Here is a 25492-nt window from a genome sequence, read left to right as displayed (position 1 = left end):
GTCAATGGGCAGAGCCAAACAACCACAGTGTCTCTGTCTTATTAACATCAAACAAGTTGATTAAAACAGGAGAGAGGCACATTATACTTTATCCCTGTTGAGATGGACAGTTTGTTGTGTCTTCAGGCTGCAGCTGGATAGTAGATATATTTCTATCAGTCTGTGTTATGTGAAAACTGTGCGCATGTGTGGGCCTATTTATTTGTCGTAGCTGTGCTTGGCAGTCATCTCACAAATCTCTCACAAATTAGTCTCTGTAATGGAGGTCCATTGGCTGTTAATAAAGTCTAAGAATATCACAACCAGGCTAGAAAAGAAAGGCTATTTGAAGAGTGTAACGGTGCAATGTTTTGATGAGGGGGTCCCCAATTTGTTCGTATGTTGTGCATGTTTGCTTGCAAGCATGACGGAGATGCGATACACATTTCTGCAACCAGTTTCATGCAATTCACCTGATTCTCAGTTGTTGGTGGTTATGACCCAGAGAACTGTCACAAAGCGTATGGAAAGGCAGGGAAGATGACAACTGCCAGCTAGAAAACACGGATGTAAACAATGCATGTTTCAAAATATTTTAAAAAATCAGCTTTGCAAATGTTTTATGGGGAAGGAAATACATTCAAGGATGCACACAATGTGTTTTGGTGTGAAACTGTGAATGTAAACATAACTTTGTATGTTTACAAGAAATCTCCACAAGGCGCCTTTAACCTGAGCAAACTGTTTACTAGCTAACTAGCCAGCGGGCTCATTTAGCAAAGACATTGTTATTATTAGCATTCTTCAATCTAAAATGTCAAAAAGGACAAGTTGCACATTTAAAATCACAATCAGCTCATCACATTCACTGTCGGGCTGAGGTGGAGGACCTCCAATATGGCTGCCAGAATATGTAACATCACCTAAAATCCCTCTGTTATCACCTAACGTGCCTCTGTTCCCTCCTCAGTCCAAGGCCATGCGTGAGCGATGGCTCCTCCAGGGAATGGGAGTGGAGGAAGGAGAGGCACGGCGGAAACAGCTGGAACAGGATGAAGAACAAGGGAAGAGGCTGGAAGACATGATACACAGGTAATGGACACCACAGTGACACTTGTCGTGGGCTTTGTTTAGTCTTCATGGTGACTTTGCCATTGTCTGATATACCGAACAGACAGGATTAACAGAGTAACAATAGCCAATGGTTGTCACATCTGTTTTTGTTACTGCACATCTGCTTTTCCTTCCAGCACTGTGTAGTATTCAGTTCTGACTGAATGGAGATATTTTCTTAAAATACCAATCATATCATCTGCCTGCCTCCCATCTACTCCCTCCAGTCTTAAATCTTGTCTTCAGTTCTGGCACAGATTTTAACATCTTGTCCATGTGGTCCAAGCTGGAAATACTGAAAAATAATCAGACTTTTTTCAACCAGCTTTTTTCACTTTAAAACTGATTAGCAAACATCACAGACAGTCAAATGTGATGCTACAAATGAAGAACTGTGATGCTTTTAGCTGCAAAGCTATATCAAAGTCTGAGGACATCAACAATAGTATACTTTAATTACATCAGCCCTATTTGAAGCATCACACCGGACACCCAGTATAGAGCTCTAATTTTGTGAGACTATATGTGGCTCAGCACAAACACACTCATACCGCACAGTGGCTACAATGCGCGCGCGTACACACACACACACACACACACTGTAACTGGAGAAGTATGGGAGGAATGGGATGCTGCAGGGCAGCTCTAGTATCTAGCAGTTCTGTAACCTTAGAGCAAAATCTTTTAGTTTTTCTCATGTACTGGTGTGAAAACAAACATCAAGAGCTCCTGTACGTATCATCTCTAAAAACAGATATGACAAGAGCTGTCAAGGATTGAAGAAAGAGAAAGATAGAAGAATGGTAAGTGAAAGCGGGGCGTAATTGTCAGAGGAAGCGAGGGAGGTATCGAGCAGGTTGAAAAAGAGGGGAAAAGTAGAGTGATGTGATTCTGTGGGCACTTCCTGCGTTTGTGTCTCTGGGAGGAGCTTCCTGATTCCCATCAAGCATTGCTGTGAGATAGTCACTTATTCCCCGATAAAGTTGGCGCATGAGATCACCAGTGCTATGAATAAAGCGTCAGGCAGCTCTCGCCATCGTGATGCTTTGTACACTCGGTCACAGTGTGTGAGAATCGGGCAGAGCCGCACCTCGTCTTCTCTGAGACAGAACAAGCATTTCTGAGTCAAGTTTCTTTTTTTATTATTTTTTTTAGTAGATAAGATACAGCTGTATCCTGAAGTGATGCATTAACAATGAAAGTTGATGTGAAATGAAATGAAAGTCTTATTGTATTAACAGGGTTACTCATTGATTCAAAATGAATCAATGAGTTGTGTGATCACTGTGTGTGTAAGCCTGCACTCTGGTGGGCTGGTGGCTAATTGACGTGCATAGTTTTCCAAAGACTGAATATCTGCATATCACTGTGTATTCATATGATGAAAAAGAGTGAAGAAGTTTGAGAAATGCTAACTTCGCCTAATGATGTATGCATCTACAATAGCATGGACAAGAATGCCCTTCAAAGTTCATAAAATGCCTGGGAAATTGAGTGAAGGGGCAAAAAGGAAAAGCCTCAAATTGTGATTTTGTTTTAGGCAAGACAAATAACAGGAGCACAGCCTACAGCAATAGAAACTGTTGGCACCATGTAGCAAAGAGTAGAGGGAAATATGACACACACAAACTACTGCATCAACAAAAACAAAATAAAAAATATGATAACGAATAGTGGAGTGCAAGACAGTATTTGAGCGATGGAAATCCGGCTCGTAGAGAGACTCTGGGTCAGTTTGGCATCAGTGAGTCAGGCGCACGCTCCGCCTCCTCATCTATCAAACCTCTGCATGAAAGAGACTCTGTTAACCAGCAGCTACTGTAGCTTATCACCGCTCAAATAACATTCAACATCATATGTTGTCACGACCACCAGGACATTCCCTCTGGTATAAACAGAACGGCAGTGAATGGTCAAAGAGGGAGCATTGAAGGCCCAAAGTACAGTTGTGATTGTGGAGCCGCTTCGTGTGAATCACTTCATTCAGCTGCTGTTGAATAGACTTGTTGTCTGACACTCTGTTTCAAAGAGTTTGTGGTTTTAATTGCTTTTCTAAGTAATTAAAACCACAAAGATAACGCTTTACTGTGCCACGCTGACATGTGTTTTTGATCTTTTTGAGTGTTCAGAGTGACGCCAAATCCAGCTTTATTTAGTTCCTCAGTATGCCAACAGACAGGAGGATGACAACCAAAGCAGTATCACAAGGAACATGCCTGAATATTACCTGAATATATTCTGTATTTGCAAAACTCGGTGCCCAAAATTACAATTTTGGACATGTTTTTGACTAAATCTAAGAGATGGTGTATGCTTTGTGATACAGCTGTCCCTTGTTCTGGTTTTAGGCACAATCTAAGTAATAGCCTTTTACACTTCACTTCCAAAAGTTTCTTTAAATATGCATGTATACTGTATATATCAGTTGTATCAGTTATAATCTTGAAAAACAGTCATTCCACAGAACCAAAGTTTAGCACGGAATCAGATCATTTCAATTTCTTGCATGTTCATACATAGGCAATGCTGCAGAAGCAATTCAAGCAGTTACCATTGTGAACCAGGGTCTCAGATGTGTGCTGAAAATTGCTTTGAGAGGAGCTCAGCTGTCTGGGATTCAATTCTCGAGGCTTTCAGAAAACAATCTCCACCAGTGGGGAAAAATAAAGTCTTAAAGCACATGTGTGGGAGTCTAAGGAGTGCCTTCAGTCACACAGATCCTAAAGTTGCAACCCTGTAATGAAACTATTTTACTAAATGATCTCAATACAATTCTTTTAAGAATTGTCTGTTGTCTGTCACTTGGGTGTGATGTCATGCTGTTGTATTTAGATGTTTTGGACAGGACAGGACACTAATAGACAGCCCGCGCCTGTGTGTGTGTGTGTGTGTGTGTGTGTGTGTGTGTGCGTGTGCGTGTGCGTGTGTGTGTTTGTGTGTGTACATTTCAGGCGGAGGGTGTGGCATCTATATTTACACTCTGTGGGACACCATCCCAGAATATCCCGTAACCCGGGCAACCAGAGTCTTTCCACCACCGATAGGGCCCGAGGTGAATAGTCGGGACGAATTTGGACACTGCATTATCTGTGTGTGTGTGCTTGTAGAGCGTGTATTACTCATTGTGGGGACATAAAGCTGTTTATACAGTCACATTGTGGGGACTCATCATCATAACATAAATCATTCAATTTTAGTGTGAAGGCTTGGTTTAAGATTAGGATAGAGTAAGGCAAGTAGTGGTTTGGGTTTGGGAAATGAATGTAAGTCAAAGTATTATGTCCTCTGAAGTGATGGAAACACGACTGTGTGTGTGTGTGTGTGTGTGTGTGTGTGTGTGTGTGTGTGTGTGTGTGTGTGTGTGTGTGTGTGTGTGTGCGTGTGTAAACCTGGATTTCCAATAAACACTATGCGCACCTCCACCTATAAACATATCTGAAATAGACTCCACTGTCTTGTAGCTAAAAGCACAGAAGCCCAGACGTCTTGTCCATCCCACTTTCACAGCTGCTAGACTAATAACACATGCACTGGTGGACACTTTAATGACAGAAAGTGACAGAGACAAAACAGCAGCTCTTTTATAGATGCTCGTACCGTTTCATGCACTGGAGAACACACAAACAAGAGTGAAAGAAGGAGGAGGAACAGCTGTATCTGTCTATGGAGAACAACTGTAGTGCTACTGAGCTTTAAATGCATGAAGAAAAAACAGAAGAGAGGCAAGAAAGAACAAGCGTCTCTTCAGATCACCCATACGATTATGCAAAACTAATGGAAAACACATTATAAGAAACAAAACACAAAGACATAAGGACAACAGCAGTTTCTTTGTGTGGTGCTGCCTGCTGTTGACCTTAAACTGGAAATCACATAAAGTGACGGAGGAAAAAAGAGTGAACAGTGCAATCTTTGTACCGGCTATTTCATACCTGAGGTCATTGAGCCTGGAGAGCACAGACAGATGAAAAGAGAGAAGGGAAATGGAGGCAGTTTGTGTGGTGGCTCTCCCTGTTGTAACCCAACTTGGGGAACTCACAAAGCGACAAGAGCGAGGAAGAAACAGCAGCCATTGTGTGCAGGACACTTACTTCGTAGAGCGTGGAGAACAAACAGATAGAAGGAGACTGAGAGACTGAGAATGAGAGCGTGTGGCAGCAGCAGTGGTAGTTTTACAGATATCCCTATCATTACATGGACAGGCTAAGTAAACAGAGAGAGGGACACAGCAGCAGAAGGCCCTTTCACAATGTGGCCCGACCCATACCGTGCTACTTTTGGATTATTGCTTGTTTCATGTCGCACAGACAGCCCCATGTGGGTGTAGCCATCACTGTAGGGGAGCAGTGCAGGTTTTCTTTTTTTTTTCTCTTTTTTTTTTTTACAGCGTTTCCTGCCACAGCTACAGGACAAGTTTCTCAGCTCATTGGAAGAGCCATTAGGAGAAATGTATTTTGTCAGAGAGTGTAGGATCATGCAAGTGAAGCATGAGTGAGTTCAATTATATTTTGCAGCGTGGATAAAAAAGTAGGCCACTGCAGCAACATGAGCCCATGCATCTGTAATACTGTATACTTAACCTCTTTACCTATACTTAACATATACTTATAGTGCGTGCATTTCATATTTAGTTACCCCAGTCAGTTTTACTCTGTTAGTAGGGACTCTAAGTAGTAGTGCAAGTAAGTGATGTGCTTTGCTAATTATGTTAAAGGAATAGTTTGGGGGAAATACATGAACACACTACCACCAATACCACTCTCATATCTGTGTATCAAATATAAAGCTACAGCCAGGAGACGGTTCGCTTAGCATAGAACAAAGACTGGAAACAGGTGGGAAACAGCTAGCGTGGTTCCATCCAAAAGTAAGAAAATCTACCTACCAGAACCTCTAAATCTCACTAATGAACAATTGTTCAATATGTTTGAAAACTGAAGTGTAAAAACGACACATAGCAGTTTTATGGGGGGTTATGTACTGGACTATTTCTTTGCCAGGGCCCACTGGCTTCCTGGAGTCTCCCCCTGTGTCCAGTTTTTGTGCTAAGCTAAGCTAACCATCTGCTAGCTGTAGATTAATATTTACTGAACAGACATGAGAGTGGTAGCAATCTTCTCATCTGCCTCTCGGCAAGAAAGCATATCAGCGTATTTCCCAAAATGTAGAACTGTTCCTTTAAATGTATTAGTCGCATTTAGTATATTCACACACTGATCAATTTCTTTTTTCCTATTTATGTAGGCTATGTGTGCTAAGACTATTAATTTCCCTGCTGAGTCGTGCTGCTGCAGTGACCTAAATTCTCTACAGGAGATCAATAACGTTTCATCTAATCTTGTCTAACTATCAATCAGTTACCAGACCAGAACACTCTCTGTTCTAAACACTGCTGAAGAGAAAAATGGAGTCTGTAGGACACACGCGGTCCAGCAGGCAGTCTGGCTACAGCAAACTATACTTACTGGAACAAGCCCATTGATGTGCCCTGCATCGTGTTACATAACGTTCTAAGAATATTTGTTTTGTGCCTCGCAGTGGCAGCATGAGAGCACATAGTTTTTAACTGACCAGAAAAGAGCGGTGCTGTTCACTTCAGATCATTTCACTTCAGTTCAGTTGTCTAGCGATGCAGTCTGTAAAGCATACCTGCTCTTATTCCTGAGCTTTCTCAACATTTCAAAAACAATTTTAGCTCGAGCTGAATGCAACCAAACAAAGTGCATACTCCAAAACTGTACCTAACAAAACTGCTTCCAAGTCCAAAATGAGTCACTGAATGTAACATAGTTCAGACCAAGACACCATGTTGGGATAGACTGGATTTAAGAGCATGACACGACCATGATTCATTTACTGTAGATAAAATCAGATCCAACACAGCCTCCTGTTTCTTTTTAGTTCCAAACCAAAGTAATAACACACTTGGTTCATGTTCCACGTCTCCAAAAACCCCCAAAATGTAGCATTTTGTATCTATCTTGATGTTAAAACGAATCTTTTCAAGCAAAATGATTGTGTATGCAAAGGAATGAAAAGGTACTCCGTCACGGCCATTTGCTTGAACAAAAAACACGTCTTGTCATTCCTTAGGGACACTGGAGTGTTTGTAATCTGACTTTTATCGTTACACGCCCTCCTTTTGGGATGATTTTACAGTCTTATAATTTAAGCCTATTAAGCTGTTGCTCTCACTTAAAGTCAGTTTAAATGAGAGTGTCAACTAAATAATAAAATACACAGTAAATCCCCTGGTTGGACAATGTTTTCCTGGCAGACAATTTTTTTAAATTTTTATTAAAAGAGCCTGAAATGTGCCTTTGGGTGCATTTAGTTTGCAGCTAAATGAATAAAGCAAGACATTTGCAGGATTTTTCATAGACTAAACTGTTAAGAGATTAAGCGAAAAACTATATAATATACAGATTAATCAAAAAGAAAAAAAAGCAAGATTCAGAAATATGTAGATAACCAGTTTTGATAAAAACAAGTTCATACAACCTCATAATTCTGAGCTCTTTGGACTACAAAGATGAATTCAGAATGATTCATCTTTTGAAGGACCTGGAGGTGACATTTCTAAAAGCTTCTTTCATGAGAGTCTCACAGCCTCGGAGCACGCTGTACAGCGCTTTCCATGTTATGAATTAAGGCCTTTTAGTATAATACAACAGTGCTTCTCAAGGACTGAGCTGGGACTCAAAGACAGCTCATCTATCAATCAGACATCCGGATATTATTATTCAAACCCTCTGAACGTGTTCTTGACAACTTCCCAAGTCCCTTCACGACAAGGAAGTCAAAGAAAACTCAGTAGGATATTATGCCAGACACACAGCTAAAGTGCTTCGCTGCTTAATGTAAGTGCACATAATAACAGGTGACACATAACAAAGTGCTACCTCAGTATAGTTTGTAAGCACTTACGTTCATTGTTTTACTCCACTACATTACATTGGACTTCAGCATTTATGTGACATTGTATCTGATCTTAAGTGAATTATAGCTTCATGTAACTTCAACTACAACTTCTAATGAGTATTTTGGGTGTACAGATTAGTATCCATTCTGCTTGCCCTGTCATGTTGCCTACAACACAACCTGTAATTTGCCTTTTTGTACCCTTTCAACTGTAAACAATGGCACTGATGAAGACTGAAGATCTGTAAAAGGCAAGTGCTGGAATAACTTGTGAAAAATGAACCACATCAGAGGATACATTTGTCATAAATCACCACACTAAAGCTTATTCTGTAACACTTTACTTTAACCCCCATTTAGCAATTATGAGCAGCATATGAACTTTAATAAATGGTTTATAGCACATTGTAACTGCAATTGCAACTAACTTAACTCTTATGAAGATATTATATATATATATACATATATATATTAATGCAACTGTGTTAGTGTTATTCATTATCTGTTGATATACTGCCTATAAATGCTGTATAACTTATGAACTACAATTGGAGAAAAGTAAAAAACATAAAATCCACAATGTAACAAACCCAATCTAGTTCATTTTTGTTTTCTTTTTTCTTTTGCGTGACATCTTAATTGGACAAATGGATGAGTTGAGGGTGACAGGAGAAATGAGCAGTGCCCTGTACAAACTACAACAGCTACACTTACCCTCATGGACTGCTTTGAAAAACTATGGCTCTTTGGCTGTGCCCACTGAGGCTAACCTCAGCCAATCAGGGAGCAGCTCTGTGTCTTGAAAGTGTACCTAGAAAGCAACTTTGCTCCTCTGTATCTCTGACTGTCTGTGTGTCACATGGGCAAGCACACACACACACACACACACACACACACACACACACACACACACACACATCCACCACACACATAAAACCAGATGTCTGCTCTTCCTCCTTCTGTATGATGTGGAAAGCAGTTGCTGCCCACCCAGGCGTATCCATGGCAACTGGCCTGCGGTGAGTTGACAGGGTGGGACAGTGACATCACTGGTCTCTTTCAGGATTGCCACAGAGATAGTAACAACGCCAGGGATAAAAGTATAAAGAGAGGACGAGGAGGACGTAGAGGGGAAGGAGGGACAGAGTGAGGTCATGGTCCTGTCTCCTGCGGACACACACACACACACACACACACACACACACACACACACACACACACATGCAAAACCCACATAACCTTCTCTGCAATAAAGAAAATCAGGGTATGTAGGATGTGTTGTCCCTCTGGAAGATTTATAGCCTTCATTCATAATAGGTTTTTAACCCCCCAGAAGAGAAGTGCCCAGTGTAACAAACCTCTAAACCAAACAATGTCTCCTCTTCATTCTGTCCCTCATAACACAACACTGTGCAGGATAAATGAGTATTATTTTAGGGAGGTGAAGATTGATTTTAACATAGGAAGGGTCACAAAACAAGCTCCATCATGTTAATTATTCTCTTTCTCTGCTCAGTTTTTTGGTCATGTTGAGGTTTGATCACCAGAGGGCGGCAGACACAAGTCTGACCACTGCCAGTGTGTTTCTCTTTGCACTGCACATAAACTAAATGGGTTAACACATTCAAAGACACGATGATGTAATCCAGTCTAAGAGTCCTGTAGGAAATGTTGCCTTTGTGAAGCTTCATTGAGAGTGGTGTTGATCCAACTTCAGAATCATTTTTAGGTTGTAGTTTGCTGTGGTGTTTTGGTGGATTGCATTGTGATGTATATAGAAATTATGTACTGTTCAACAAGTTGCCTTTCTCCTTTCATACTCACCTAGTTCCTACCTTCCTTCCCACCCTTCTGCACATCCACATATTACCTTTCCTTCCTACCTACTGTCTTACCTACTCAATATTTTTTACAGTGGATAAACTCATTAGTTACCACAGACACAGAATGAGTCCCTACAGGAGTATAACGGCAATATTAGAGTGGTTTTTCATTCTAAGTGACAGGGCATACTCACAGAGAAGGAAAAACATTTATTTACGAGAAGACAATTTAGTGTTAGTAACTGAGAGGGATTTATGCACAATAGATGCCAACATGATGATATTGCCCTGTGAATATTTCAAACATTTGTCTTGTGGGATGCTCCTTATAACAAAGTGCCCGAAGTAGCAGTGATGTAGTAGGGTGAGAAACCTGCATCCTCCTCCGGTCACAAATCTTGTTTCTAGCCCATTTTGGAAAGACCTCATGCAGCTTACAGGAAGCAGAAGTAAAAGCCATTTCCCGCCAGAAAGGGAAAAAAGGAAATGAGATAGGGAGAAGCAGGGAAGAGTAGCCACACGAGAGGCAACAAACTACAAACATCTGCCACAGAGAGAAAAGACATAGGTGAGGGTAAAACAAGACACATAACAAGTCCAGGGAATGGCAGAATATAAAAGTTAAAAAGTCGGTTAGTATTAAGGGGAAAGGGTAGCTGAGCAGGTGACGCTGAAGAAGGCCAGTGTGGAGAGATGAGAATTTAAAAAATTGTTCACTTTCCAGCAGAAAAGTGTGTTGAATTTTGTGGATGGCGACTGACTGTTAGCAAGCTATCTTGGTCGCTAACAGGACAATAAGGAGCAGTTTATACTATGAGAGAGGAGGTTAAATTCAACACAGCTAATAAGCTCCAGTAGCTTCCTCTATTGTCAAACAGTTTGCTGTTGGTCACATTTGTGTGTTAAAGTTTATCAAAGTTGAACATGACATGAAAAATGAATCTACCACAGACTAGCCGTGGAGTTTGTCAAGACTTATTGCTGCACTTTGGTTTAAAGACAACTTTCCTCATAATTTCAGTAAGTTATCAGCTTTATGACGTCTACAACTTCATATTTTGGGAGGACAATGAAGCATAAATCCTTCAGCACACCCTGTTAGCATGTCCTGCAGTCTTTAGGCCTGGAAGATGTGCAACACCAGAAAAACTTGTAAATTTGATATATTTAGAGGTCCAAGTATAGCAAGTAGTCTACTTACATAAACTGATTGCACATTGTGGTGCAGTCCTTGCAACTCAATCCAAGGTTGGGTCATTGTTTCTCATAGCAGCAAGGCTGAAGTTAAACATAGGATATACAGTCCAACATCACTGTCTGTATATATAAATAACTGCACTGTCTCAGTGCTGTCAAGACTCCTAGACCGCAAAATACACCCAGAGATAAAGCTGGAGAAAATGCTTAAAAGCTACTCAAGAAAGGGTAAGAGTGCTGAATATGCTGCATGCTACAGTATAGGTATAAACTAAATAAATGATTAAGCAGCCAAGTGGCTATCAAGTTCCAGTCCAACACGAGCCAGATATGCTGCATTATAATAGACAATGCGCTCTGATAAGACGCTGGCTCTCTTCAGAATTGACAGTGGTGTTAAAATAGCTTTTGTGCATGTTGCTATATCTGTTACAATCTTGCCGTACCAATACACTGTTGTTTTTTGAATACACAGACCCTTGAATCGTCTGATTTCAAGTAACGCTGAACGACCCCGAACTGTGCTGATTATTTTGATCCAGACAATGGCTTGAGGGCACAGTTAGATAAGGCCAAGATTATGATAAGAAACTGGTCTAATGCTTTTGTTCAGTTTTCAGACGTAAACAAGACACCACATTTAAAGCACTGCACAGCTTCGTTCAGCAGAGACAAACAACAGATGCAGCCGACAATAACTGTTCTTCTTACTGCAGATCAACTCCACTGCTGCACCAAACCACTACATCACAGCTTCTGCAATGTGCGTGCTTACTGCTCTGCTGTACTCTCTTGCAAAAGAGATCTTGATCTCAATTAGATTAACTGATTAAATAAAGGTCATATATATAATATGCCATTTGGCTAAGGTTTCTGAGGGTATGTACATACCAATGAAGAAGGGAATTTGTTTCTCACAGATATGAAAGCTTTCCAGTGCCACAGTAAAGTCTTCAGGTAGCTGTATAGCACACAAACATCACACTGCTAAAGATGAACTTGAGTAGAAACACTGGCAGACGGTGAAGTGATGAGTGCGGACCGCAGGGATTTGTTTAGTTAAACCTCAGTGATCAGAGCCAAGGCACCAGGTTTTCTGGCTAACATTAAAAACACAATCCTCGATTTTGTTAGCGCCAACGTGTCCCAAAAATATCTTCCCTGTTCACTGTTGATATTTTAAAAACTCAACACAGTTCACAGTTGAACTTGGCCTATTCATTCCAATAACTTGAGCACTTATATTTCTGCTAATTGCCTCACGTAAAATGTATCTCAAATGGCAAACAGTACAGTCAGGACAGTGTGTACTAGTGCTTGTTCATGGTCACTGATGCTTGATATGATAACCGCGCCATATTGATTCTGGAATACTGTGGGAAGACCGACTGTTTACGGCATTGTTATGAACCTTAATATCTCTTTTACACGCACACATTCACACACACTGACGCACAAATTCCTTGCGTCTCAGAGGAGTGTATTCTGAAGTGTTGTGAGTGCTGGCAGTGAGTGAGGAAGCTACCCTGGTCCTCCTCCCTGGCCGCTTCCTAGTATTGTTGCTACATCCATCTCTTAAATGTCCAAGTGAACATGCGTGTGTGTGTATGTACGTGTATGTGTTCATAGGCCTATTTTAGGTGCAATGGAATGGTACTGATGTCTTGAGACTGTCCTCACCAGAATTGGTTGTATTGACATTCCCAAGGCTCTCTCAGTAATAAAGGCATGATTCTCTATGGTAACTCATTTTAATCATGAAGGTGATCTTTTCATAACCTTAAACAATTCCTTTTAGTTGCCTAACCTCAACCAGACCTGAACCATAGAGGCAGCAGATCAGAAAACGGAAGGCAACGGCTGACATGAGAACTTGCTGTATGCCTGTATTGGTACTTCAGCTCAGATCAGGATTTAGGTGATTACTTACACGCCTTCTGCAAATAGGATTAGCAGCACAGGATATTCTGTATGGATCATGTCATACTTCAGCCTCCGTGTCAGGCTAATCTCAATCAACAACTCAATCAGGATAAACTGCATAATTATAACATTATACTACAGAATTACTACGTTTTATTGCTATGAATACAACAGTAAAGCTACTTCAGCAATGTTAAAATGGAACTTATTTTTTCTTCTTCTTCTTCTAAAAGAATTGGTAATTTGCACTAAAGAGGGAGTCATTCTGGACACTACTAAAACCATGGTGCCCAGTTGACTGTTAGACTATAACCTGCTGATAGAGGATGTGGAGATTTGTCCATCAGGCAAAGCTCTTGGCCAGATGGCCGTGCATTTTTTACTGATCCCCCATCTCTGTCTGGTCATTTCAATGGGTTTGGAGCATCTGGATTATATCCAGATCAGAATTATACACTTCAAAAGGCTGGTGTAAATGCACCCAGGAGGCACACAGAACAGACTGCAGGCCAAAACCAGGTGGTCTGAGGCACGTTTTAACCAGATGTTATACTGTACAGTACAGTGAAAAATGCATCTCTCTCACTGCATGTTTCTTCATCCTAAAGAAGAAGCATGTATGGGGGGGCATGCATTGTTGCACATCCAAATGAATACATTTGCATCTTTACTTACACGAAATAGCAACTGGCAGCTAACCACTGTTGTTAAATCTAGATCCAAACCTGCCATCTGACAAAATCCTTTTTTTTTTCCTGCCTTGATTGAGTCCTTGATTCTTCAACTTTTTCCAATATCATAACAGAAAATATTTTCCTGTACATTTTGTGTCTGCAGGCTGGAGTCTGAAATCGGTGCACTTGAGAGTGAGGAGTCTCAGATATCAGCCAAAGAGCAGGTTCTACGGGAGCGTCTGAAAGAGACGGAGCGCTCAATAGAAGACCTGCAGAAGGTAGAAGAACATGAACCTAGAACCTTGTGTGAGCTTTTGAGCTGCTTGGAGAGCGACAAATTGTTGACTTTGAAAATAATTATATGAAATCTGTTATCAGTTTTTTAATTACACTATAATTGCTTTTTTTATACAATTAAAAACAGCGAAAATGACATGGAGTCTTGTACAGACATCTTGCTGCTAATTAAAAAGTGTGTGAGATATAAATGAGATGAATCAGGTTGCTTTGTGTTTACAAAACAGAGCACTTCATCTTTATTTGCACTGTAAAACTGATTAAAAATGCTCTTGGCAGCCATATTGCTCCAAATGCTGAATGTTGATGGGGGCAGCACTACAGAAGTCAATTTGCTTTTCAAACCAAACGGATTGTTTTCAAAGTAGTGACAGGATACTGTATCTAATTTGGCAGTGTTTGAAAAAACTGGATGATAGTCATAAACAAGAAAAGACAAATTAAAGTTGGTGTTAAAATGCTTTCTAAAGGACAAACATGATCTTATTATTGAATATATTCCATTATACTTTATTGTATAAAGCCTTCAGTCATGATTATGTTTCAAAAACTCCAAAAGATATCACTCATGCGATGGCTCATGTGGATTTCCTCCTGTCTCTCTTTCAGAGTCTGATGACCCAGGATGGAGGTATGAGCGATGACACACACACACACACACACACGCCAAAAACTAACACACTTCATTGGGTTGGTGTCCTCCCCTGAGTTATTGTTGTTTCCTAGCAGTGGGGTCCCTCTCTTTCTATTTGTGTGTGTGTGTGTGTGTGTGTGTGTGTGTGTGTGTGTGTGTGTGTGTGCGTCTGGATAATAGTCTCGCTGAGGCAAGAGAGATGCAGGCCAGAGCACGCTCTTGAACCCCCAAACACACACTCACTCATACCCACAGACGCACACATAGACATATATATACCTGCACACAAACACACACACACACACACACACACACACACACACACACACACACACACACACACGGCTCAGTGAGACTATTGAAGCTCACACACACACACACACACACACACACAGACACACACACACACACACACACACACACACACACACACACACACACACACACACACAAGGCCATGACTCTGCAGCCTGCAGTCGCTGGCTTTATCCCCCCCCCTATTCACCAACAAGCCCTGTAAGCCCCTAAAGCTTTGTTCCTGCCATCACACACATACGTACACACACACACACACACACACACAAAGCAGTAACAAATACACAAACACACACACACTTCTGCTGCATAAGCACTGAACCTCAGGGGTGCTAGAGTTGCCGTGGACACAGAAACAAGAGAGATGAGGAGAGTTAGATGGTGTGTGTGTGTGTGTGTGTGTGTGTGTGTGTGTGTGTGTGTGGAATAGGGGCGGGCAGGGTCACTCAGGGGTGTGGTTAGTTTCTCTGTTGGGGGGCTGGGCTGTATCTGTGTGTGTTTTTGTGTCAGGGTGTGGTTACACATCACTGATGTGTGTGTATGTGTGTACCCAGCTTGCGTGTGTGTGTATCGGCATGTGCCTGTCGTATGAGTGTGTATGTGTGTGTTTGTGGCTCTCCCTCACGGCCTCCAACGTCCCTCTCACCATGTGTCATTTCCCCTCCTGTCCTCCTGCTCACTAGATACCACCGGCTGCATGTCCGCCCCTCTCTCGGACTGCACGGACCCCGACCCTGACCACCTCGTCCTGGCCACGCAGCCCCGGACCGGCCCACCTGCCTCTGGAGAGCACGCCATACCAAGACCTGGTAAGACAGAGGGAGGAGAGGAGGGTGAGGGAGGGGAGAGAAGAGAAGAGAAAGGGAGGGAGGGAGGGAGGACAGGAAGGTTTTGGGCCGCAGCCAAGTGGGATTATAACCAGGACAAACTCACGCGCACATGGAGGGTGGACAGGCACAGATACGCACACGTTTGCACAAATTCAGTCAAATCTCATATTGACTTTAACAGTTACACATTCATGCCAGCACAGTTATAAACTCATAACGACATACATTTAAACAGTGTGTGTCCACGTATACTGAAAGCACATGGACATCAGAAACTGGACCATTATTTGATTTGACTTTGGAGAATGTTCCAGTTCATGTTAGGAATAACTTTTGACAAGATGACAATTCAGACTGTAGAATTAGAATTAATTATTTTTATTGCTAAAATACAAAAACATTTTTAGATTTACTAGTTTTTGTTTTACTGGTAATTAGTATGATAAAGTATTAGGATCAGCCTCACTTAAATTAGCAGTATAAGTATATTCTTATTGGTAGCAGTATTGAAATCATATTAGTATTAGAAACAGTATAGTTTTTAGTCTCTGTGATAGTGTTATATTATATTTTTTTGTTTTTGACTTAGCATTAGTTTTAGTGTAGTAGTACTATAATGCTGTATTGCTGTATTATAGCAGTAGGTTTATCATTATTAGCTTTTTAGTTTTGGTACTAGTGGGTTTAGAATTAGTAATTGTTTTACTACTAGTTTTACTCTTGATATTTGTATTAGTTCTACTCTTTATTCTTTGCGATGCAGTACAGTTTCTCTCTACATCTGTATCATTGTTTTTAGTGTTGCTGACTTTGCAGTGGGGAATAGCTCTACAAAATAAAAGCTCAGCTTTTGGGGCAGCGTGATAAAGTTAGACAGTAGTGCTTACGACTTAGCTGCAGTTAGATAAAGCTTTTACAGCAAAATACAAGTGTAAGAACAGAACAAAACTGTAGGTATGATTATTCTTCTTTCATTCTTAATATGAGTATAATCTACAGTCTACTTGTCTGCACAGTGAGGGAAGGTATTTTGTCTTGTTCTCTCTCGGTGGTTTGCTTCTCTAAAGGATAAAGTTAAGGTAATTTTTTGTGTTTTACTAGTTGCATATATAGCAGTTTGAATGAGAAACTCATATTGCAGATATCGGTTTTTCAGAGAACACTGTGTCCCCATCCTCACGCTTTACTCCCTCCACCTTTTCCTCCCAACACCCCCCACCTCCTCATCTGGTCCCTCCCCATCCCTTCACTTTACCTTCAAACCCCACTCCCTTCTGCATCAACCCCTCCTCCCTGTCTCTCCTCCCATTCACTCCTCAATCCCTTCTCCCCTCCCTTCCTAACAGCAATGTTTGCCATGGAGATCAACGTACAGCACGACCCGCAGACCGGCGAGCAGCGCATCCTGTCAGCCAACCGCGTGAGTCCGCTGGATGCGGCGTCACGTGGCATTAAAGTCTACGATGATGGCAGAAAGGTGGTTTATGAGGTCACTTCCTCTGGGGGCGTGTCCACCACCACCGTGGAGAACGGTTGGAGCTCTGCGCAGGTTGACCAGCTGATCCAGCGAGCTGCCAGACCTGTCGTACAAGGAGGAGACAGCAGCAGGGGTCATGTGACGGTGACCCCAGCTGCCCCGCAGGCCTATGTTTCCCCAATAGATGTTGATGATCTTTCTCCGCCCTCCTGCGCCCCGCCATCCATCCCTTCAAGCCCACCAGCCCAGGTCACCCTCCAGAGGGAGACACGGCTTGGCATGATGCCCCCCTCTGCTCCCATTACCACCCAGCCCGGCTCCTCAGCCCACCCAGGCGGCGAGGTCACCTCCCCACCCCAAGCCAGCGCGGAGCACCCAGTCACCATGGTGTTCCTCGGCTACCAGGACGTTGAGGACATGAGCGAGAGCAGGCGGCTGCTAGGTTTCGACGGCGCTGTGAAGGCCGAAGTGGTCCTGATCGACGAAGATGATGAGAAATCACTGAGGGAGAAGACGGTCACTGACCTATCCATCATCGACGGCACGGCGGCCGACCTCGTGTCGGGACGGCCGGCCACGTCTGAGGCCGTCAGCACGGAACTGTCATCTGACGGCCGTGAGCCTGACAGCGCCTCCTCGCCCCCCGCGAATCCCGACGCCAACACGGTCCCCCCGCCCGGCCTCACCCCTGCCACAGGTACAGACAAGAGGAAACGCTGCGAGTGCTGCATCCTCATGTGACTGAATCTTCTCCCTCTTCCACCCTTTTATTATTACCCACAACACCCTTCTCTTCTCCTCTCTCTCTGGATGGTTACTAACAGAAGCCCTGCCTTCCTCCTCCTCCTCCTCTGGACTCTGATCGGCTGGCACACACATGCACGCACACACGCTCTTGTCTGACCTTTGACTTTTTACTCAGTTCCGTTATTACCTCTACATCTCTGCTCTTTCATTCCCCTCTCTGTCAACATGGAGTCTCTGTCTTCCCGCCTCCTGTCTCCTCAGACAACGCAGTATATTTCATGAATTCAAATTATGCAGGAGTGAAGCTGTTGTCGTGCTGCTATATTAATGGTAAAAACAGGCACACAGATGGAGAAAATTGTCGACAAACAGCTTAAACCAGGTCACATAAAACTACTCGCAGTGGTCAAAAAGACTTTACGGACAATCAGTCACATTGCCATGCTGTCTAACCAAACAGTATGTCTGGCTCTAAGGACAATCAACCAGATAATGAGCCAGTTTCTAACAACATTCAAAAAGACAGACACAGTCTCAGTTATTTTTTACATTCTCTCTATTCAGTCACTTCCCACCTCCTTTCCTCTCAACCCCCTGCTCAACAGATTCTCTCCTGTTGTCTCCAAACATATACAGACACACATAAACAACCACACACCCAAACCCTCCCCCCTCCTTACCTTGTACAGCCTCTCTCTGACCAGGGCGAGGAGGAGGGTACTTGTTGCCTTGGTTTCTTTATGTGCCTCTTCATTCTTCCACATTGATAGTCCTAACAAAACATTATTAGACACAATTAGAATTTCTACTAGCCTTTTTTTTCAGTTTGCTGTTGTTATCTGAACATTTCTTTTCTTTTCTTTTGAAACTTAAAAAGGTCATTGAATTGGACACCTGAGGTTTTTGACACTGTAGTTAGTAGTAACAGGACTCTCTCTCCTCATCTCTCTCTCTGTCGTTCTGTCCATTAACTCCAGCTATTTCACTGCTGAGGTCATTTCCTCCTATTCTAGTACTTCCTCACTCAGCAGCCAATAAGAAGCCGTGGAACACCTTTTGGCAGCCAGTAGGATCCAAACAGCCAACCTTTCCTATAAAGCACAGGAAGCTAACGGCAGCTTAATGAGTACACTCTGGCAGCGAGGGAACATGTATTTTCACCTGTGAAAGCAAACATGGGTTACCACTAACAACCTGGGCACAAAGTTGTGAATAATGAATATTAACAAGCACTACTGTATTAATAAATTACAGCTATGACAGTTGTGCTCAAATGAGCTTTTAGAGCCAGATTGTGTGTAATACATGTCCATTAAATTCACTTCATCACTGCAGAAGGCCACCAGAGGTCCATTATACTCTCTACAATTCAAAGAGACTGAAAACACTGCCAGCTCTCGCTGTAGTCACCAACCAGGCCCTCGTTTACAAGGGTGCTACAAATAATGTGGTCTGGGTGTCATTATAACATCGTATATATATATATATATGTATATATACATATATATATATATATATATATTACACTGTAGGACATTTACTTGGCTGGCTTTCAGAAAAGCTCTCAAAAGCGGTAATCATCCTCCTTCTGTTGAACAATAATGGATGCTCTCGGAAGATTTTTTGCTTCATTTCAAGTGTCTTTGATGTTACATGGAATAGAGAGGATGGTGCTCAATAGGCCTCTGGTGAATTGATTCCTGGAGAGTTAGCAACTACACTTTCCCACAGAGAAACCTGTCATTAGAGTGAGGTCAATAAAGTTACATGGTTGTGATTGAAGAAGACGTCTGCACATTCACAAAGAGGTTAGAGAGGCTCTTCGGATCCAGATAATGTGATTCTGAGGTGTTTTTGTGGCTCAGGTGTGTATCAAGTGGCCATGATGTCCTTTGGTTCCAATCTAACCTGGGTCTTAATATGATTCACTCGCATCAAAATGCTTTTATTCACATGGCTAAAAAACAACAGTGAATACTCCACTAACCAAGACTGACCTGAAGAGCCTCAACAACCATTTTCAGAGTGCAGTACTTTTTCTTCTCTACTTATGCTTCACTGGTTCCTGGCCGTAGAGTAAAGAACATAACGTCTCCGCACTGTGTACTAACTCTGATAATGGTCATAAAAAGAATGAAAGACAGGAACAATATTCCTTGGCAACAAATAGCACATCTCCAGCATTTGAAAGGTCTCTGGGTAAATCAGCTCTTTCCTCACATGGCTCTCTGCACAGCTATACAATCCCACCTCTCGACTGTCCTGTCAGTGCAGAACTGTAGGCTGGGCCTTCAAACATACATGCTTTAGTGTGATTGGCCACTGCTGCTGTCAGTCAGTGTGATTGGCCACCACCAGGCCCCGCCGGGGCTCTCGTTTCCCCTGTAGATAAAGAATGTAAATATGCTCTATATTCTATTTAGTGATGATTTTATTTTCCACATCTATATAGAGATCTAGAGATAATTCTGATTATAATGGGTACTAAGACATTGTTCTGATGTCCTACGATGCCATATCACGACTGTATGAGTGCACAAATGCAAGCTTTGTATATTTTCATTCTCTAACTTCACTGCTTTGCTGTGTGTAATCTCACTATTAACCCCCCCCCTACCCCCCACCCCCCGACCATCACCACCTTCTATGAACTCTTGGCGACTGCTACCATTCCCAGACATGTTACCGTTGGCCTTGAAGGCATCTGAGGATCTTAAAACATTGTGCAGAGGCAGAATCTTAAATAACCATACCATTTGGATTTGCATGGTTGCCTATTAAAGTCAAATCATATTAAATTTATATTACTGCAAAGCCTTTTTTCCAAAACATACTGCAAGTTTTTATATTGATACCCTCCAGGCAGCCATTGGTTTCCATTCATTTTTAGTAAAACTTTCAAATCTGCTTGACTTGATTTGTCTGAGACCGGTAATCCACCACAAGAATCCATTACATTTTTTTAAATGTTTTTATCAAAGGTACAAAAGGTTGAAATTCATCTGCAAAATCAGTATTTTACAGATAAAAGATGCTAGCACACATTATCCTCTTCACCACATCTGTTTATCATCTTCAAATTCACCACAGCAGATCTCATGGGGGACACCAAGATGGTTCTTCTGAGCAGTTTGTCACAGTTATTTTCCCTTATTAAGTTTATTTGCAGCATACAGACTGCAAGGCTCGTGTAGCCTGGGGACAATTACTAACGTTGTCCTGCTCAGTGTCCCAGATTGGCCAAAGCATATTCATTGCATGACTGTTTGGTTTTAAAGATTGAGGAGGCTATGCAGAGAAGTGTATTCTCGAACGTGTAGTGTTAGTTTCCCCACACACACACATGATGTGCAACAGAGCAAAGAAGCACTTACTGTATGTACCCTCAAAAAGGAAATGCAATCATTATCTCAAAAAACATAAAAAAAAAAAAGAAGAAAAAAAAGGAAAAGAGGACCTGACCAATCCGGTTTGCCTGTTTGGGTTTGTGTGAGTTTTTGATGTAATGCAAGGAGCTGTACATGAAAAACAGACTTGTTGAGTTTACCAGCCCCACTGCCACGCCTGCAGTACTCCTCTGACTCTGTAGGGGTCTCTCTTTTTCTTGTCTGCCTGCCCTCACAGTTGTATGGACTGTTAAAACAAAAAGGAGCCATTTTCTATTGTTCAAACTCTCTCTCTCTCTTTCTTTCTATGGTTATGACAACTCTCTCTCTCTCTCTCTCTCTCTCTCTCTCTCTCTCTCTCTCTCTCTCTCTCTCTCTCTCTCTCTGATGTCTGTATCCTCTCTCTATCTTTGGTCAATAAAGCTGAGTTTCTCCAGTGCCCCCCTGCCGTCTCTTGCTTGTTGTTCTTTCCATCTGTCTCTAACATTCACTTCTTCATTGGCTGCTGACAAAGAGATCACAAGCTATCCTTACTGCACCCCTATCTGTTATAATACCCACTGCCACTAACAACCACACACACCACACACACACATTTTACACTTAATTTTAGGTGACATTTTGGAGTCTTTTCAACAGTCACATAAGACACAGCTCTTTGTTCCTGAGTTTGTGAGTGTGTAAGGATGAAAAATAGGGTCTCCCTTTAATGTCAATTCAGACAGGTTTTACATGCATGCAATGTGCTATGAACTCATTGGCTTATTATTTAAATTGAAAACACACAGGATTAAAAATACAGTCAGGTAAGGTAATTCGTCACTGTGAATGAGAAGAGGAGAGCGTCTTTGCATCACAAACACACGAATGAAAGTCAGGTTGTACTGTTCATGTCCGATATAATAAATAAAACTTTTAGTCATTTATTTAAGGCCAACAAACAAACTAAAGCTCCACTCATAGTGACTTGGAAATTAGAACCAGGTTTACATAATTACTGCTTTGATTCACTGAGACATTCTTTATTCAGAGTAGCTCAGAATATTTAGACAGTATTTAGTTTCAGAATATTTTCTAGATTCAAATAGCACATAATGCAATAAAAGCTTGAAAACCAGCTAAATAAATAATTAATGGGATGAAAACATTGGCCGAAAGATATGCAAAGAAATACTTGTAAAATGCTCTGAGAATGAGATTACAGCCTAAAACCTAAAAGTAAGTGGGTTAACTCTCAAAGCAGGTACATTGCAACATGGCATCAAGCCTGTTCCTTGATTTGTTGGAATTGTTAAAGACCAGAATACAGGATGGCCGTACGAGTTTTAATGTAAGCTCTCTCTTTCAGTATGACTACCCACTGCTCATGAAAAATCACTCTAATATTACTGCAACATTCCTGTAGGGACTCATACTGTGTCTGTGGCATCTAATGAGTTCACACACTGCAAAGAATATTGAGTAGCACCATCAGAAAGTAAGGACTAAGTGTTTAAGAAGATAGGTAGGAGAGGAAGGGGAAGGTAGGGAGGAAGCTGGTGTCGAAGGAAGGAAAGTAGGAAGATTGGTAGGTAAACTGAATAAATAGACAGTTAGATCACTCTAGATACCCACAATGCCGTAGTTTACAGGAGCCCTGAGGCGCCCCCCTGGTATCAATAGCAGGTACTGCAAGAAATCATGCAACAGTACACCAACACTCACATCATGCTCACTCATCTAACTTTACTGATACCACTGATAGTGCACATTCAAACCATATTGTTCTGTGAAACCAGTAAAGTACAGTACAGTAACATTGGAGTTACAGGGATTATTGTAGAATGTCATCTTTCCTTTGATAATGTGTGTCTATCTTGGACTGGGTGTTATTATTCTTGTTTAAAACACACATGATCTGGTCATGATCTTTCCCAGAAGACACAATACAAGGTGATAAATGACTATAGTAGAGACGTCATGCCGGCCAGCATCTGAAAACAGGACTAGCATTTAAGCCTCACACACACACACACACACACACTTCCTGCACAGAGGATGGGTGTGTTTTCCGTGATAATAAACACTAATTGGTTTATCTTAAGACAATGACAGTCTGATGTCTTTAACAGAAACCATGACTGCAGATAATTATTACACACTCTCTCTCTCTCTCTCTCTCTCTCACACACACACACACACACACACACACACACACACACACACACACAGTAACACAGTAACACAGTAACACAGTAACATGACAGTGTGACACATTGTGACTGACATTATTCTGTACAAGAGAGCCACATGTCATTTCCCTGGCATCCTACAGGAGGAGGTTTAACGCACTACTACCACTGCTGATGCTACTAATACTGCTGCTACTATTACAACCACTACTACTAATATTAATATCATTGCCAATACTGCTACTACTATTCCCACGAAGGAAGAACTATTCAGACCCTTTAGAAGTAGCAAAACCACAATGTCAAAACGCTACTTAAAAATATGTATTATTATAAGACAAAGCACTATAGGATTGTTATTACTCATTCATTCATGTTTAAGCAGCATTTTAATGTTTGGTAGTTTTGGATCATATGTTTTGTATATAACCTTCTAATCTGCAAAGTAACTACAGCTGTCAATAACTGTAATGGAGTAAAAAGTACAATACTTGCCTCTGCAATGCAGTAGAGTAGAAGTATAAAGCAGTTTAAAATGGAATGACCAAAGCACAAGTACATGTACCTAAAAATACTGTAAATTTAAGTTCAGTATTTGAGTTACTTTCTACCGCTGGCCTCCACTCACAATCACTGTGACAGCTACAGCTACTACTGTTGCAGTAGTTGCAGCAGTGGCAGCAGCTTAGTAGTAGTAGCATTTGTGGCCGTGGTCAAAGTAGGCTAGTAAAAGCAATAGTACAGTAGTTGCAGTATGAACCTGTTTTGACAGATTCATGTTGATATTTTGTGTTGTGACTTCAGTCACAGTGAGCATAGGTGTCAGGAGATTGAGGATGATAAGATATGAAATCAGATGAGCTTGACTGCTCGAGGTGGAACTGGGTCACTGAAGCAGCAGAGAACAGAACCAAGATAAAAACACAGCCATGTCATGCAAATACAGTTGCTCTAGTTGAATTGAAAATAATTTTATAATGCTGATAAGTGCCTGTTTTACAGAATAGCAGGTGTTGGGTGCTGTAATACAGGTCAGAAGCATGCCTGCGTCATTAGCTTTTCACAGTGTCACATTTACATGTGAAAGACAGATGGATTTTAATGTTCTCACTTCATTTGTAGGATTATTCCATCCTGTTGGGGTGTATGAAACTCCTTTCATAACCAGATAACAAGCCCAAAAGGGGCTGTTTTTCCTTAGTTCTTAAAAAGTCAATATTTTGGAGATACTTCACATGTTCTTTAGTTGATAGTGACAGCACATTAACAAAGAGATGGTGGGTACACACTGGGAAATGTACAGGTCACTCACAGGTGCAGATGAACGTGAAAGAAGATGATGGTTAACAAAGATGACAGCGGTAACAATAACTCAAATTTTGTTTTATCATAGGCTATGGCCGAACACCAGGGGTTAACGTGACAACAGCAAATGGGTATCAAGCTCCCAGTCCGACCAGACATCCTTACACTGCCATGGTGAGTAGTCTGTATCCGTGTGAGTGTGTTTTCATGTATAACTAATGGCGTGATTACTTGAATATAAAACTTTTAAAGGTACAAGTGTTTCTGCAAGATGTTCTACACATAATGTACTCACACATTTGTCAGAAAGCTTGGTTTGACATCAATAGAGTAAGGGGCTACACCAGGGTGCCAGGAAACTTCTTATGATATAAAGAGGGGACTATTTGTTCACCTTTTACAGGGGATTACAGGCTTCCAAGAGACAATTTCCATTATCCATTTTTTGACTGCCACTCACAGAAATGTGTTCGCTATATGGGTGTGTGTGTGTGTGTCAGAAATTTTCCCCGACCTGAGTTCCCGACCAATTTTCTTGTACCTGTGACACACAAATCATGGGAAGAACAAGACAATCACAGTGCTAAGAGAATGTGAACAAGTTAGGACTGTGAGTTCTTAGTGCAACAAAATGCAAGTGACACAAATATCATATCTGAGGGTTGATTTTTTTTTCCCTGAAGGCATTAAAGAGCAGAAG

General features: G+C 41.6%; 1 protein-coding gene across 1 annotated transcript in view; it reads left to right on the top strand.

Annotated features, from left to right (window-relative positions):
• The window catches only part of LOC139301659 (paralemmin-1-like), a 58588-nt gene that overhangs the window by 14496 nt on the left and 18600 nt on the right, over positions 1-25492 (top strand). Inside the window, exons 3-8 of the mRNA XM_070925101.1 lie at positions 950-1071; positions 13794-13908; positions 14537-14564; positions 15560-15685; positions 17053-17880; positions 24881-24966. Coding sequence (XP_070781202.1) covers positions 950-1071; positions 13794-13908; positions 14537-14564; positions 15560-15685; positions 17053-17880; positions 24881-24966 — 1305 coding nt within the window. The remainder of the gene's footprint in view (positions 1-949; positions 1072-13793; positions 13909-14536; positions 14565-15559; positions 15686-17052; positions 17881-24880; positions 24967-25492) is intronic.

The sequence above is a fragment of the Enoplosus armatus genome, chromosome 18 (genome assembly GCF_043641665.1).
Source record: "Enoplosus armatus isolate fEnoArm2 chromosome 18, fEnoArm2.hap1, whole genome shotgun sequence".
Taxonomy (NCBI): domain Eukaryota; kingdom Metazoa; phylum Chordata; class Actinopteri; order Centrarchiformes; family Enoplosidae; genus Enoplosus; species Enoplosus armatus.
Note: the sequence above shows the minus strand (reverse complement) of the source record. Positions and strands in the feature narration are given on the sequence as shown.